General features: G+C 54.8%; 1 protein-coding gene across 1 annotated transcript; it reads left to right on the top strand.

Moving 5' to 3' along the window:
* The first annotated feature begins 854 nt into the window (after nucleotides 1–854).
* DOC2B (double C2-like domains, beta) lies at nucleotides 855–15,731 on the top strand. Its single transcript, XM_004684806.2, has 9 exons — nucleotides 855–864; nucleotides 1,540–1,619; nucleotides 3,550–3,624; nucleotides 5,888–5,997; nucleotides 6,148–6,274; nucleotides 8,599–8,756; nucleotides 14,191–14,272; nucleotides 14,944–15,040; nucleotides 15,595–15,731. Exons 1-9 carry the CDS (start codon nucleotides 855–857, stop codon nucleotides 15,729–15,731), a joined length of 876 nt encoding a protein of 291 aa, XP_004684863.2.
* Nucleotides 15,732–15,993: the final 262 nt, after the last annotated feature.

The following is a 15,993-nucleotide window of genomic DNA, read 5'->3' as shown; positions in this document are numbered from 1 at the left end:
ACACATGGGTCTGAACACATCCATTTCTCTGCAGACTGCACCTTTACCATGTGTGGGCCCTGCGCCGGCCCAGGGATCTGCGGGCCACATGGTCCCTGCAGTGGCACTCAACTCTGACACTGTGGCTCACCACCAGGCAGCCATGGACGCAAAATGAAGAGATGGACCTGGCAGGCTTGGCCAGAGGACCACCGCTGTTGTAGACCCAAGATGGGCACCCCAGCATCAAGGACAGAAGTCTGCCCTCCCCCCAGCCCCAGTCCAGTCACTCAGTGCCCAGGGGTCAGTTTGGCCTGTGACTGAAATGCCCCTTCCCTAGCCCCAGTGCACTGGCTAATTCCTACTCATCCCTCACGGCTCAGGAGAAATGTCACCTCCCCAGGAAACTTTCCTTGATGTCCCTGTTTCACCATGATCCCAAACACCTCGCCCCTGCTCTTGGCCCAACACTATTGTGGCAAATTCTTTTGTTTTTTAAAGATTTGTTTGTTTATGCTTACAGAACTGAGGTATAGGCCAGAGGTGTGGTGGGTGAGAGCATTCACCAGAGACAGAGCGGGGAGCAGACCAGGCCGACTGACAAGCACACTGCTGAGGGGAGCAGCGGGCGGGTCAGGAGAGGTCTGCTGCGCCATGTGGGTCACCTCGGGGGCTCAAGCCCGTGCTGCAGGGGCTTCCCAGAGCTTCACAATGCGGTTCTGTAACCCGTCACCCCACCAGGGAGAGCCCCTGGCAAATTCTTTTCACCTGTTCCTCCATTAAGCTGCGCTTTCCTGGGGCTCCTCCTAGAGTCTGCACATTGTAAACACTTGGTAAAGAACAGGCTGGAGAGTAAAGGGAAGGGGGTGGGGGAGATGGTGGCAGGTAGGTAGCTGGGGCTGGGCGGCTGCAGACATCCTGTGACTGCATCTTGTCTCCCGACTCGCCCTGGACCCGCCACACCCGGCCGTCATGCCAGGAGCTCTGGCCGGTGGCAGGCACAGCAGCTATGTGAGTGCGCCTGAGGGTGGCAGCTGCCCCCAATTCCGCCCCGCCCTGCTGCGCCCTGGGGAACCGCCCTGGGCCTTTAAGGAGCTCTGGACCCGGATGAGGACCCAGCCGCTTGCTCCCTCCTGGCAGCACCGGACCCATGCCTCTGCCGGCGCTCGCGGTTCCTGTAACATTTAACAGATGAGGGAAACTGAGGCATGGAGCCCAGGCTGGCACAGGAGAGCATGGGGTCCAACTCGTGTGGGCGCCAGCTAACCTGGCTGAGGTGGTGCGGCCCCAGCGGGGCGCGGCCCTGCTGTGGAGCAGCCAGGGTGGCTGGGGACCGGCCTGACCTCTCCGAACCTCAGCTCCCCTCACTGGGAACATGGAGACGCCCGACTGGCTTCCCAGGGCCCGTGGGACCCGGAGCTGGGCGCGGGCTGGCAGTCGCCCTGAGGGCCCAGGCGGCCGCCAGGGCAGGCTTGCCCAGCAGCAGGCACGGCCGACTCCTGGTGTTGGGCGGCCCTCCTCCGTGCTCTGGCCACTGTGACCGGGCCCTCTCGTCCGCAGCTGCCCTGGGCACGCTGGACTTCAGCCTGCTCTACGACCAGGAGAACAGCGCCCTACACTGCACCATCAGCAAGGCCAAGGTAGGCCGGGGCCACACCCGGGGCTGTGGGCGGTGAGGGAGCCAGGAGGCCTGTTTCCTCTCCAGCCCTCATGGTGCAGGTGTGGGTGTGCGGCCAGGAGGGAATTTTGCCTCAGTCAGCCCAGCTGGGAGAGCAGAACAAAGGGAAGGAGGCCCCAGGCCAAGGCCGGGTGGAGCTCAGTCTCCCACTGAGAGCACAGCTCTGGATGCTGGGACGGAGGAGGACTCTGACACCCTGGGGCGCCCAGCCTCAGGGCCTGGGGTTGGAGTCAGGCATCTGTAGACCCACCGGCCCCTTGGGCAGACACCTGTGAGCTCTGTGTTCTCAGTCACACGGTCCTCTGTCCCATCTCACTGCTCCCTCCGGGAGGAAGGGGCCAAAGTCCATGTTCTCTCCCAAGGTCAGGGCCACTGTGTGGCCTGGTCGCGCCTCCCGGAGCTCGGGGCCCAGACTCCTCCACCCCAAGCCCCTGACTCCTGACCTGTGAGCTTTCCCGCCGCTCTCCTACTCTGCTGTGCCCTAGCAGGCACTGCCCAGCCGAGCCCCCCTGCCTGGATGGCCACACCTGGCTGTCCTGGGCTGCCCTGGGCAGGGGTGAGTGGTGTCCACAGTGGCGCCCTAGAGGCCATCCCCGTCCTCTCCTTTGGCAGCTGCTGGGCTGTGACGTGGGGTCACTCAGCCTTGCCATGAAAGAGCTGCCCACCTGCCCAGGGCAGAGTTGACTGTTTGGCAACCCCTCACTGCACCAAGGTGGGGGCTGGGCTGTGGGGCTGGGCAGACCCCTGCTCTCCCACCAGCAAGCCGGCAGAGGTTGTCCAGGCTTGGGCACTCAGTGGGCACTGGCTGTTCGGCCACTGGCCAGAGCCATCTGTTCCTTCTGAGAATCCCGGACACCGGGCCCCTCCCTGTGCTGTGTGCACCCACCCCCTCACCCGCACCCTGGCAGAGCCGAATGGGGGGGCGGGGGTGTGTGCGCCCTTGTGCGTGTGCCACTCAAGGCACTGGACATGGGAGATGGAAGGACTTTGAGCCGTGGCTGCGCCCCCATTCTCCAGGCCATTCCCTGTTTACATCCAGTTCTGCCTGGAGAGAGGGGGTGCAGGCGTGGAAGGATCTGGGTTCCTGTTTGGGGTGTGAGAAACCCCTGGAGGTGGGAAGGCTGAAGCAAGGCTGACAGTGAAGCCCCTGAAGTGGGGAGCAGCCACCTCAAACCCATCTCATCCCCCTCCTGGGGGCACAAACAGGGTGGGGGAGGCCCAGAGCCCTTTGGAGGTGGATCTGGTGACCAGCAGCCAGCTCTCAGCTCCCCCTCAGGGATGGCACCAGGTTGCTGCTCTGCCCCTGCCAGCCACCGCTGCGTCCTACAGCCCCACGCACCATCCCAGAAAACAGAGGTGATCAAACGAGCAGGCATGAGGTCAGCTAAGCCCCTGTCTGTTCTGTTCCATCGGTTCCTTGGCTGTGCAGAGTTGGCCAGGGCTGCCATCTTGTGGAGGGACCCTCCACGGCCAGCCAGCGGGCAGCCTGTGCAGACAGACCGGCATGGCACTGTGGAGAGTCAGGGGAAATGGACCCTGGTCCCCAGGACATGGGACATTTTCCCATGGCCACAAGGGGAAGCACGTGGATGATCTGATGGGGTTTAGAGATTTGGGGCAAGTGAGGGAGGGACGGGCCTCCCTAGGCTGGGCACTGCTTCATCAGACCAAGGTGAGTCTCCTGGTCCGTGAAGAGGACAGAGAGAAAGGCTGGTCTGGCAGGCACCCCATGGCACCTGCCCTGGGTCAGGACTTTGGTGGGGAGAGAACATTACACCCGTTCTGAGACCTCCTCGCGCCCCGACTAGGGGGCTCCACTGAAGAGGGCCGGGGACGAGGGCTGTGCGGCGCTGTCCCTGACCCCCTTTACACCTTGGCTGTTCTTTGCTCAGGGCCTGAAGCCGATGGACCACAACGGGCTGGCAGACCCCTACGTCAAGCTCCACCTGCTGCCGGGAGCCAGTAAGGTGAGGGGGCCCCTGGGCCTGCAGCTAGCACGGTCCCTGTGGCCGGGACCCAGGCTGGACTCAAGGCCCCAAGGAGACCACAGCCCCTCAGCGCTCAGTCAGACTGCGGGGCCTTCCCCCGCGTGTCCCAGGGCCGCCAGTGGCACTGTCTGCCTGTAGAACAGCCCCTGCTTCTCACTTGTAAATAGGCTTGAGTTGGGGGACCCCTAGAGAATTTCCAGTCAGAGTCTTAGGAAAGTTGTCTCAGAAGTTAACATTTTGTGCTGTGGCCAGATAATGCTGGGAAACAGATGTCTCGGTTGTGGGACTTATCAGCGCCTTTAATGTGCGGGTGGGCTGCTCTGTGAGACTCGCAGCATCCAGTGGGCTGTGTCTGCCGATTTATTTGACCACAGAACCGTTCCTGTGCCAGGCCAGCCCTGTTCATGACTAGGGCATCAGCCCAACATTTGCATCGAGGAAAGGAGAGAAATTATTCTTAGAAAAACTGCTGTTGAACACAAGCATCAAGGTGGCCCAAGCACTCAAAGATCCGAGCTTGACTAGACTCCCTTACATGTGTCAGTGTGTGTAATTTCTTGGACAGAGAGTTCACATATCCCCACAGCTGGTCTTCCGCGGCCCCCTAGACATTTCGAGGGGCAGGATGTGTACAAGGGGGATCTGAAGTCCAGCAGCTTTGCTTCCCAGTGGGGTCCAGAGGAACACAGGACATGGCAGCGTGAGCAGCAGAGCATGGCGGCTGATGTTCTTGTCTGAGCTGCTTTCTCAGGAGCTAATAATTGGAAAATCCTTCTGGCCCTCTGGTGGCTTGATGGGGAGGAGGGGTGAGCAATGGGTGTGCCCTCTGGGTAGAGGCCTCCCCGTCACTGCTGGGGGCAGTTCCAGGCTGACTGGCCAGTCCCATGACCACTGAGGCAGCCATGGGCTGTCTGGCCTGAGCTGACTCTGGGGCCCAAATCCCTGAACCTGAGTGCAGTGCTGGGTGGAGGGGATGGGGGCAGGGCTGATGGAAAAGCTGCTGTTCCCTCTCCACACTCAGAAAAGGGTTCATCATTCCAGGCCTCGATGTCCTCATGTTACAATGGTCTCCTATGGCTTTGAAGGCTCAAGAGCTCAATAACTGAGTCCTCAGCCAGCTGCTGGCTCATAGGGCGCCCCCCGGGACTTCCTGCATAAGGCACATCTTAAAAGTGCAGTCTTCTTATATAGGAGGCTCCTAAAAACTGCTGAGGGGTTTCCTGAACCACAGCTCTCATGTATGTAGTAGAGTGGGGATTCAGACCCAGGGCTTCTTGACCTCAATCTGTGGGCTGGTATAGCAGGTATCAAAAGGAATTGGGCACAGAGCTTGGAATCAGAGGGTACAAGGCCCAGCAGGGTCTAAGAGCCAAGATCTCCAGAAGCGCAGAGAAAGGAGTAGAAGCCACATACCAGCTTGGGCAGGCCCCCTACAGGTGTTTTCCAGGAGAAGTGATATTCCAGGCATACAGGGAAAGCCTGAGCAGAGACAGGCATGACGTATGAGGTTGAGGGTTCAGCTCCACTGCCCAGGCCCCAGCAGTTCCTTCCTGGAGAAAACACACACACACACACACGGATGGAGAACACACACACACCCAAATTACACACACACACGATTAACACACACACGTAGGCCGGATTAACACACACACACGCCAGATTAACACACACACATACCCAGATGAAGAACACACACACACCCTGGATTAGTTTCCTTGGGCTGCAGTAACGCGTTCCCACCAGCGACTTCCAGATTCCTTGGCTCATGGCCCTTCCACTGTCAAAGCCAGCCTTGTGTCTCTCTGCCTTCCTCCTCCTTATTTTTTTTAGATGTATGTATTTATGCATTCAGAACTGGGGTGCAGGCCAGAGTGCAGGGGGTGAAAGGATTCACCAGAGACAGAGTAGGGAGCAGAACAGGCAGATTGAGAAGTACACCCTGCTGAGGGGAGCAGCAGGCGGGTCAGGAGAGGTCTGCCACGCCATGTGGGTCAGCTCCGGAGTGGGGATCCAACTCGTGCTGCAGTGGCTGAGGACAGCTTCATTGTGCTTTAACCCACTGCGCCACCAGGGAGGGCCCCCCTTCTGCTTTTAAGCACCCTTGTGATTAATTCCACCTGCAACCTGAGAGAAAGCAAGCGGACACTTCCCTGGTTCTAGGGCCAGGCCATGGCGCATCTGGGGCTTCTCTCCTGCCTGCCACACTCCATGTTCATTGGCTCACTTTTGCTTCCTCCAGGCAAATAAACTCAGAACAAAAACCCTCCGAAACACTTTGAACCCCACATGGAATGAGACCCTCACTTACTACGGGATCACAGATGAAGACATGATCCGAAAGACCCTGCGGTGGGTGAGGCCCCGGGCCACAGGCTCCCCCCGCCCCTAGTCCCGGTCACGGGCCGGCCTGACACGCCATGCTCACCGGCCGTCCTCCGTGACCTGAAAGCAAGGTGAGCGCCCCAGAGTCTGTAGAGCTGACCGTGTCTTGCCCTCCAGGATCTCCGTGTGTGACGAGGACAAGTTTCGCCACAACGAGTTCATCGGGGAGACGCGAGTGCCCCTGAAGAAGCTCAAACCCAACCACACCAAGACGTTCAGCATCTGCCTGGAGAAGCAGCTGCCGGTGAGTGGCCGTGGCTCCCCTGTGGGCCCTGCTGGTGCCCTGGGCCGGGCTTAGAGCACCCGCTGGGCACCCACACGCTGCATGTACCTGGGGAAACTGACAAAAGCCCCTGCCCTGGCGAAGCTTGGGCAGAATGAGCTCGATCACCCAAACACATCACGTGAGACAGTGACCAGGGAGGGCCAAGAGGGCAGACCTGAGGAGTGGGGGGAGGGTGCTGGGTTACGGGGGGGCTCTGGGAAGGATTCGCTGGGCAGACAGAGACTTCTAGGCAGAGCAGCAAGTGCCAAGCCCCGTGTAGGCTGGAGGAGCCACAGCTTTGGTGAAGGGAGGGCGGGAGGTGTCCTGGGAGCTGGGAGGGGAGGGGAAGGGGTGCAGCGGCCAGGAGCAACACAGGCCTTCGGCCTTCCTGGGCAGGCAGGGGAGACACAGGCAGGGCTCAGCGCATTGACCGCGGTGTAGTAGGCTTGCCAGGCCCTGAGGGGGTGGGAAGGTGGGGGAGCAGTGAGGAGAGTGGGCCGGGCCTGGCTGGGCCACAGTGGAGGGAGGCTGGACTCCGCTAGGCCACAGGGGATGAAGGGGCCGAGACTGTGCTGCGGGGAGCATGGGCGGAGCAGCTGGGGATGTGCAGGAGTTCAGCTGGAACACGGGAGGCGGGTGAGCCCGTGACATCCCCAGAGGAGACAGAAGATAATTATTTCCTAGAAATCACTATTGTTTGGAAATGCTGTCAAAGCCAATTTGCAGCAGCTGGCCTCCCAGAGCCTCACCCCACTTCTCTCCCTCCCCACCTCTCTTTTCCTCCCTCTCCAGAGGCCTCTTTCAACTGGTTCAGAGGGCCCAGAGGGCTTGTCCAGGAGACCCCAGAGTCCTGAGAAACCTGGGCCCTCCGGCAGGCAGCCCAGTGTTCAGGGCCCAAACACAAGCCCCTTTGGGGATGTCTTGGCCCCTTCCTGGACAAGGGGGAGAGCTTGGCGCATGCGCTCAATGCATGCCTGGGTCGGCCCTGGGAACTGGCCAACCGCTTCCTTCTGAATCCCAGCTGTCTCTTTGCTCAACTCGATCAAATCTGATTCCTTTGTCACATTCTCTCCCACTCATAGGCATTTATGTGATGGATATAACCTTTATTTTATTATTAGTCACTAACCACAGGTGACCCAGTTTTCTCAAATGATCTATGTCAGTTATAAAAGGCAGCATCAGCTCCTACTTAGCGGTGTCCCTGAGTTTCAATCCTTGGCATAAGCAAATAACCGTGCGTGTGTGTGCTCACGTATTCAGGCTCAAGGACCCATGCCTGTCCCTGCTGTACGGGGGAGCGTGTCAGGTTCTGCTGAGCCTTGCTTGAATCTGCCAGGACTCCACTTGGGGGGATCCACAGTGACCCCCAGAGTGTGCTTGAGCTGTGGCGTGGTAGTCCATTCTAGATTTTATATCATCTGTAAACATTATCCGTTCTCAGTAAATGCTGAACAATATGCCTAGTTCCATGTCTTCACAGAAAAATATCCAAAGTGTATCCCACATTTTTAGCTTCTGATTGATGTTGTTTCACTTTTACATTGTTACCAGGCCAACACCAAAGTCCCCGTCCAGTAGTTCAGTCACATGTTCCTAATCTGACCGTTGGCCGTGGCTGGCTGAGCACTGCTGAGAAAGATGCTGAGGCTGCACTTGAAGTTGGGGCGAATGCTGTGCTCAGTTGGCCATATCTGCTGCGGACATGGAACTGGGGAGGGCGCCCTTCCCCCCCTTCCAGAAGCCCCTTGTCCAGGGAGGTGTTGGCCCATTTGAGCAGCCACTCAGGGCGTGACCTCTGTGCCAGGCAGAGGACAGTCATGCGCAAGAGTGGGGCCGAGACTGCATGAGAAAGAGCACGGGTTACACTAAGGGGGGCTCCTCAGGGGTCGTGGGGCTCAGCTGGGTGTGTCTGGGTGGACAGAAGGAAAAGGAGAGGGGGCTCTAGATGAGCAACAGCCAGAAAAGGTGGAAACAGGTGGTCTCAGAAGGGTGTGGGGTATTCAAACATCAGGCTGGCTGGAGGGAGGGGAAGACCGGCCTAAAATTCAGGTGTGAGCCTAGAGTCAGATCCTGGGCAGCTGCAGGGGCACAGGAGTCCTGAATGACCCCCGTCCCCATCCAAGCTGGCTCTCAGCTCCCCCAGGGCTGCTGTACCAGAAGGTTCTGGTGGTACCTCAGTGTGACAACTTGCGGTTCACTGGGCTCCATTTGGTCTGGGCCCACGAACAGCCTTGGTGACTGGTAACTGAGAGGTGAGGGGAGGTAAGGGGGAGGACCACTGAAGGACTCCTGCCTCACAGGTGGACAAGACAGAAGACAAGTCCCTGGAGGAGCGGGGCCGCATCCTCATCTCCCTCAAGTACAGCTCACAGAAGCAGGGCCTGCTGGTCGGCATCGTGAGGTGCGCTCACCTGGCTGCCATGGACGCCAATGGCTACTCAGACCCATACGTGAAAACGTGAGTGTGTGGCCCCCGCTGGCCCCTCTGTCCTCTCCTCGAGGGACAGGCCCGTGGGATGCAGAGTAGTGAGCGTGGGGGGCACTCGGGTCACGGCGGAAGCTTGCCAGACAGTGTGCTCACTGGGAGGCATTCTCTCCCACATTCCTTTGGCAACACCATCTGACAGGTGAGGAAACTGATGCCCTGTTCAGGGCTTCCCATGATGAAGGGCCCTGGAGGGGCCATGAGGGTTCTGTATGGGAAGGGGCCCTGTCAGGGTGACCAAGAGCCTGGGACCAAGGGCTGCTCATGTGCCCAGGGCCCACCTGGCTCTGCCAGTGGAGGCACATGGTGGCATTAGAGACATTAACGCCAAAGTGGAGGATCTGCTAGACCTGGTTCTGAAGTTTTGACTGCCGGGAGAGGCTGTGATGCAAACTTTTAGGGCCAGAATGGAGCTGGAAACTCTTGGAGAGGGCAAGGCAGGTGTCACAGTGACTGTCAGTATTTGGGGCTCTTCACTCACAGAAGAGACTTGGGGAGCAATTTGCCTCAGCAGAAAGGAGGTGCTCCTGCTGAAGCAGAGTCAGAGGGTTAAGGTACAAAGGTAGGGAAGGGCCCAGGTGACAGAGGCCAGGTGAAGGTCTTGACTCCACAGGGAGGCGGGCACTGCTGTGCCACACAACTCTGAGGTTGCCAGTCCCACTAGCCACCCACGTATTTTTGTTGCTTTTAAAATCAGATGATAAAAATGGTGTAGGACCCACATGGGGCAGCAGATCTCTCCCATCTCACCTGCTGCTCAGAAAACTGACAGTTCCTCAAATGATGAAACATAGATTACAATTTGATCCACTCCTGGATGTACACCCAAGAGAACTGAAGCTGTTTGTTCACACAAAAACTTTTGCATGAATATGCAGTCATATTCATAATGCAGTGGACTATTTGGTCACAAAAAGGAGCAAAGTACTGATTTCTGTTATAGCAATTTAAAGATTTATTTATGCAAAGAGAACTGGGATGTGGGCTAGAAGCAGGGGTGGGAAGTGAGAGGATTCACCAGAGACAGAGTGGGGAGCAGAACAGGCAGATCAACTGAAACACACTGCTGAGGGGGGCAGAGGGTGAGACAGGAGAGGTCTGCTGTGCCATGTGGGTCAGCTCCCTGGCCGGTGATCGAACTCGTGGTTGGTGACAGCTTCATAGCGTTGAGACTTTAACCCCTGCGCCACTCACGAAAAGCCATACATTGTATGATTCTGTTTATATGAAAAGTCCAGAATGGGTAGATCCAGACAGGAAGTGGAATAGTTGTCAGGCGCTGGGGCAGGAGTGACGCTAATGGAACACCAGGTCTCTTTTGAGGGTGCTGAAGATATTCTGCAATTGGTTGTGGTTGATGTTTGTGTATGAATATACTAAAATGCATGAAATTGTGTACTCTTAAAAGATACATCATACAGCATGTTCATTATAGCTCAACAAAGGTGTTATTTTTAACTGCCACCAGGGCCCAGAAGCATTGCCCAGACATAATGGGAATCTCACCGGGGCCCCTTGCATTGCAAAGCGGGTTCCCAGTAAATAGTACAGGAGTTACTGCTTTTCCAAATGAAAAATGAGGAATTGGTCCCCAACTTCAACATTAGCAAAACAATGCTGTAAACATTTAGGAAATAAATGGATGGAGAGCAAATTGGCAGTAGCCAGTAAACTAGGAAAACGTGCAGGCACCAAGCCACATTCTATCTCTTCAGGATTCTAGCCCAGAAATCCAGGCACGCGTGGGTGGAGAGCTGTGGATGGCAGCATGGCTTGGCTAGCAACAAGCTGGGTAGCATTCACCAGCGGAGGAAAAGATGCAGCAGTGTGGCATGTGCATGTAATGGCGCACCATACAGTGACAGTGAGTAAATGAGGACTAGCTGAGTAAACGGGGCAGCACTGCAGAGCTGAGCCCCAGAGCAAACTGCAGGAAGGAACATGTGTGACACCGCCTGTACTTTCTTACATCACGCAGCGCTTTGCAAGGTGGTCGTGAGCAAGGAGGAAAGTGCCTCTACCTGTACCCCTCACGCGAGAGCTCACCCACGGAAGGCACAAGTGCAGTCTGAAGCCAAATTGCTATGAAAACCTGAAAATCGGCTCAGTGTCCGCCTACCAGGTTGACAGGAATTCAGGTCCCACCCTGGGTTACCCAGAAAGCAGGGACTCAGCCAGTACAAGGAGCCCCCAACCCCCACAGAGGCAGGACCTGTCCTCTGAGCCTGAGGCTCCTCCCTGCCAGTGTGGGAACTGTTGAGCCCACTCAGCCATGTCTGCTCTCCAGCTGGGCAGCATGACCTTCCAAAATGGGCAGATCTATATATGAGTGGTTCTCTATATAAGAGCCACACTTGCTTAGGGTCCCCGCCCGGCCTCAAAACCCCCTTGTCTGACTACAGTTCTCTGGGTGAGAGGAGGCCCTGTTCAGGCCTGCTCCAACCTAGCAGCTGAGACCCTGCATGGTCAGTGTCTACTTCACGATTAGCAGAGAAAATAAAGATATCGGTTAGATTCTGAATGGTGTGAACCCCCGAGAGAGCCAGCTAGGGAGACACACACTACATGGCGAATACTAAGGGCAAAGGTAGATGGATCAAAGCCTTGGGTCAGCACCTTTGTTCTTCCTCATTTTATTGAGAAATGGCATAGGTTACCAGCCAGCATGATGCTTTGCGTCACTTATATTGAGGAACAGTGGTCATCTTCTCATAGAAATACAGCAAGGAAAGGGCCCTCCCTAACATCAGGTTAGGACACAGCACTGCAAACAGCAGCCCTTTCAGTGCAAGTTTGATCCCTGCCCCGGAGCTGACCCACATGGCACAGCAGACCTCTCCTGACCCGCCCGCTGCTCCCCTCAGCAGTGTACTTTGTCGATCTGCTGTTCTGCTTCCCACTCTGTCTCTGGTGAAGGCTCTCACCGCCCCTGCACCTCTGGCCTGTACCCCAATTCTGCATGCACAAATAAATTTTCAACAAAAAAACTCTTCCTTATGAGAACTTTGAGGCACCCATTTATTTCCTAAATGTTTACAGCATTGTTTTGCTTAACTTTCCTATATATCAGCAGTGTAGCTGCAGTTATCACCTGGTATATTACATCCTTAGGACTGTATCTTGCAAGTTTTTTAAAAAGATTTATTTATGCATACAGAATTGGGGTGTAGGCTAGAGGTGTGGGGGGTGAGAGGATTCACTAGAGAAAAAGTGGGGAGCAGAACAGGTAGGTGTACTGAAATACACAGCTGAAGGGAACAGCGGGTGGGTCAGGAGAGGTCTACTGTCCCATGTGGGTCACCCCCTGGCCGGGGATCTAACTCGTGGTACAGTGGCTGTGGAGAGCTTCATAGTGCTATGCTTTAACCCATTGAGCCACCAGGGAGGGCCCTATCTTGTAACTTTTAGCCACTTTCTTCTGGTTAACCACAAGTCTGATCTGAGTTTGGGATTTTTTGAACCAGGGTGTAGGCTAGAGGTGCAGGGGGTGAGAAGATTCACCAGAGACAAGAGTGGGGAGCAGAACAGGCAGATAGGCTGAAAAACACTGCTGAGGGGAGCAGTGGACAAGAGAGAAGTCTCTGTGCCATGTGGGTCACCTCCCTGGTCGGGGATCGAACTTGTGCCATTAGCTTGATAGTGCTGACGTTAACCCCTGCATCACAGAAAGGCCCTGGGCCTTTATTTTAGATTGCGTATATGACATCACATGGTATTTGTCTGACATTGCACTAAGCATACATAATTCAAGGTCCATCCATGTTGCCCTGAATGGTGGGATTTCCTTATTTGTTTTTGGGCTAATATTCCACCGCATATAAAGATGTGTGCCTTTCCAAACTGCCAAAACAAAACAGGCAAAGAACAAGTCAATGCAAAAAGCCAATAAATAGCAAAATGGTTGGCAAGAATATGAACGCTTATAGGGAAATGAAACAAAATCCACCATTGCGGGTGAGAAATTAATGCAATGTCCTCTACCCCCTCTTGCCAAACTTATTTTTAAAAGTCAGGTTTATCAATTGAAGTTCTGACTTAAAATTTTGAAGGTTGCTGACTTACAATCTTGTTACTAACACCACAGTCAAGATTTAGAATTGCCATGTGTCAGCTCCCTGAACTCATGCTGTAGTGGCTTCATATTGCTGTCTTAACTGTTATGCCACCAGAGAGGGCCCTATTTGTTTTCTCTACCAGACTTTCTCATAAAGGAAACAACCACACAGTACATGGCCTTTTAAATCTAGCTGCTTCCATGTCACATGAATGCACTAGTCACCCACGTAGTCGTGTATCAGTAGTTTGGTTAGTAAGTCGCCGGTCAGTTCACTCGATATAAGTGCATTTGTGATGATTAGTTGCTTTAAAAAACGGCTTTGTGTGGACCTATGCCTTCATTTCCTCCCCAGCTCAACTTTGGTCAATACATATTTTCCAGTGTTTCTATCATGAACTTGTAAATTGTTACAAAAATAATACAAAGTCAGCTAACAATGAGATACCACTTTCTCCTCCCAAGCCAACAAAGATTTTCAAAGTACTCAGCATTGTGAGGACATGTGTCAACCAGTCTTTTTGGAGGACAGTTTGAGGAAATGATGTGAGAAGTTTGATGTGTTTCTCTGGATGATAAATTCACTTCTTGAATATATCACTTATTCAAAAGTTTATGGAGCTACCAGGTAATAAGCTAGGTGCCAGGAAACTGGTGGTGGATAAGAAAGATGTGGTCGTTGCCCCCAGAGCACTCTCAGAATAGGCAGGACAATTGTCCTGAAATGAGAAGTCCTACAACAGAAAAGGTCTTGTCCTGGCTTCGGACACCAGCCCTCTGGAGACCAGCTGTTCTGCATCTAAGTCTCAAGAGCTAATGAAGAGGAAGAGGGGGAGGAGCTTAAAAATCCAGGTTTTCTTCCCTGTGGGAAGAACTGTTACTGCCCAAAAAGCCTTTTCCCTTTCTCAAAGCTTCACTGATGTTGCACATACTAAATTTATTAAACAGATGCATTTTATATGCCTCAATAAACCTACTTTTTAAAAAAATCTAGAAAGGAATCAACTCTGCTAAAAATGCTTTTCTGTTGAGGTGATAGGAACTTCGTGAAAATTAGACCTCTAGGAACAAGGGAAGTCCTCTTTCTAGTGGGAATGGGTGGGGCAAGGTCTGTGGTAAACTTCATGAATGGGTAGGTGACTAGAGCCCAGGAGATGAAGAAACCACTTCTTTCAGCACAACTGACTGCACACCTTTGCCACAAGTAGTGTGCCAAGGAGCCTGAGAATTAGGATGAGTGGGATGTCCAGGGGAAATCCTGCAAGGATAATAAGCTCTTCTAAAGCCTTGCTGGTTCCCTCTGAACCCATAACTTCTCCCTACCCTCTCCCTGTCTATGGGTTACAATTCCAGATACCTGAAGCCAGATGTGGACAAGAAATCCAAACATAAGACAGCGGTAAAGAAGAAGACTCTGAACCCAGAGTTCAATGAGGTAGGAGGGGCTGGTGAAGACAGTGGGCGACATTGAGTCTCCTCCCCCTTCACCTCCCAGGAAATCCTGGGGGGTGTTCACAGAAAGTGGGCAGGGGTTGACAGGACAGCCCCCAGATGGAGAGGTCAAGGTGGTAGGGACAGGGGAGGAAGCAAGGCCTGGAAATCTCTTCAGAGGATCTGCATGAAAGAATGGTGGCCATATTTGATGTGGAGGTGGGAGGAGAGGGAGGTGGGGGAGGGTTGCTGCAGGTGTATAGCCAGACCCTTGGGCACCACGTGGGCGCCGTGGAGAGGAGCTCCAGGGAAGGAGAACCTGAGGACAGGTCACGGCAGCAGGAGAGAGACTGCCAAAATGGGGGCGAGACCAGATGTTAGAACATCCTGGAAGCTGTTGAGATAGGTTTCCACAAAAGGAACTAGCAGAGCCAGACCCAGGGGAGATCTGCATACGAAGGCCACCAGTGTCCGCTGGTTTGAAATAAAGGGCTTCTCCGGCATCTTGAGGCACTAGCTACAGGTAGCGGGAGTGGTGGATCCCAGCCAGGCTGTCAGAAGTTGATGAGAATCCGCCATCCTCCCAATTCACACATTCCTGAGTCATCCCCTCACCACACCCCGGAGCCCTACTAGCCATGTGACATTGACCAATTATCCCCTTCTGGCCACCAGGAGTTCTGTTATGAGATTAAGCATGGGGACCTAGCCAAGAAGACTCTGGAGGTCACCGTTTGGGATTATGACATTGGAAAATCCAACGATTTCATTGGTAAGAGGACATGAGAATGCCATTAAACCACATGGGGTTCATCCAAGGGCAGTGGGCCTTGAATCAGGCCGCAGCCCCACCTCCCAAACCTTTGGGGAAAAACTGACTTCATAGATCACCTTCCCCACACGATGTGAGTATCCTCCTCATGCACTGTCCCACCTGTATCTATGTGAACGAGGCAAAGACAGACCAAAAGCAGTACGGAGGCCTGGGAGGGTCACACCTTGGGCTGGACTAAGAACTGTGGCCCTGGTAGCTGTGCACAGTGGAGCTATCCTGGCCCTTTCTCCTCAGCTCTTGACCCATAACACTAACCACTAAGCTCCACCCCGGCAGTGCTCTGGTCTTGGATAAAGAGCTGGACCCAGGGCCTGTGGAAGCCTAAAGTATGGCTTGGTAAGCAGAATACTATCCACCCTCAGAAGCCAGTGGGCAGAGTAGAGTTTGGACTAGAAGCACAGAATTACAAGATGGAGCACAAATCCCAAGCACCTGTCCTCAGCCCTTCAGCCAGGAGGTTGCTGTGTCCCTGACCTCCCCGCTTCTTGCAGGTGGTGTGGTCCTGGGCATTAATGCCAAGGGCGAGCGCCTGAAGCACTGGTTTGACTGCCTGAAGAACAAGGACAAGCGGATCGAGCGCTGGCACACTCTTACCAACGAACTCCCGGGGGCTGTGCTCAGTGACTGACAGGCCTCCTCTTCTACCGCAACCAGCCCAGTGTGGGCCTGGCCCTGGGCTTCCTCAACTGCCACAACGGCCTCAGCCCCCACATTGGGGAGGCTCCAGGACAGCTTCTTGACACAGAGCCACTGCAGCCACACTCGCTCGGCAGCCTCCGAGCGCCCAGCTACACTGAGTGACACTGAGCTGGGTGGACAGGACTGTGGCCTCAGCACCTACCTGGAGGAAGGGTTTGAGGCCACCTGGGGCCAAGAACCTCACTAGAAGT

This window comes from Condylura cristata, unplaced genomic scaffold, assembly GCF_000260355.1.
Source record: "Condylura cristata isolate star-nosed mole 26May11 unplaced genomic scaffold, ConCri1.0 scaffold00017, whole genome shotgun sequence".
NCBI classification, from domain to species: Eukaryota; Metazoa; Chordata; class Mammalia; order Eulipotyphla; family Talpidae; genus Condylura; species Condylura cristata.
This window is presented reverse-complemented; position numbering and strand designations above follow the sequence as displayed.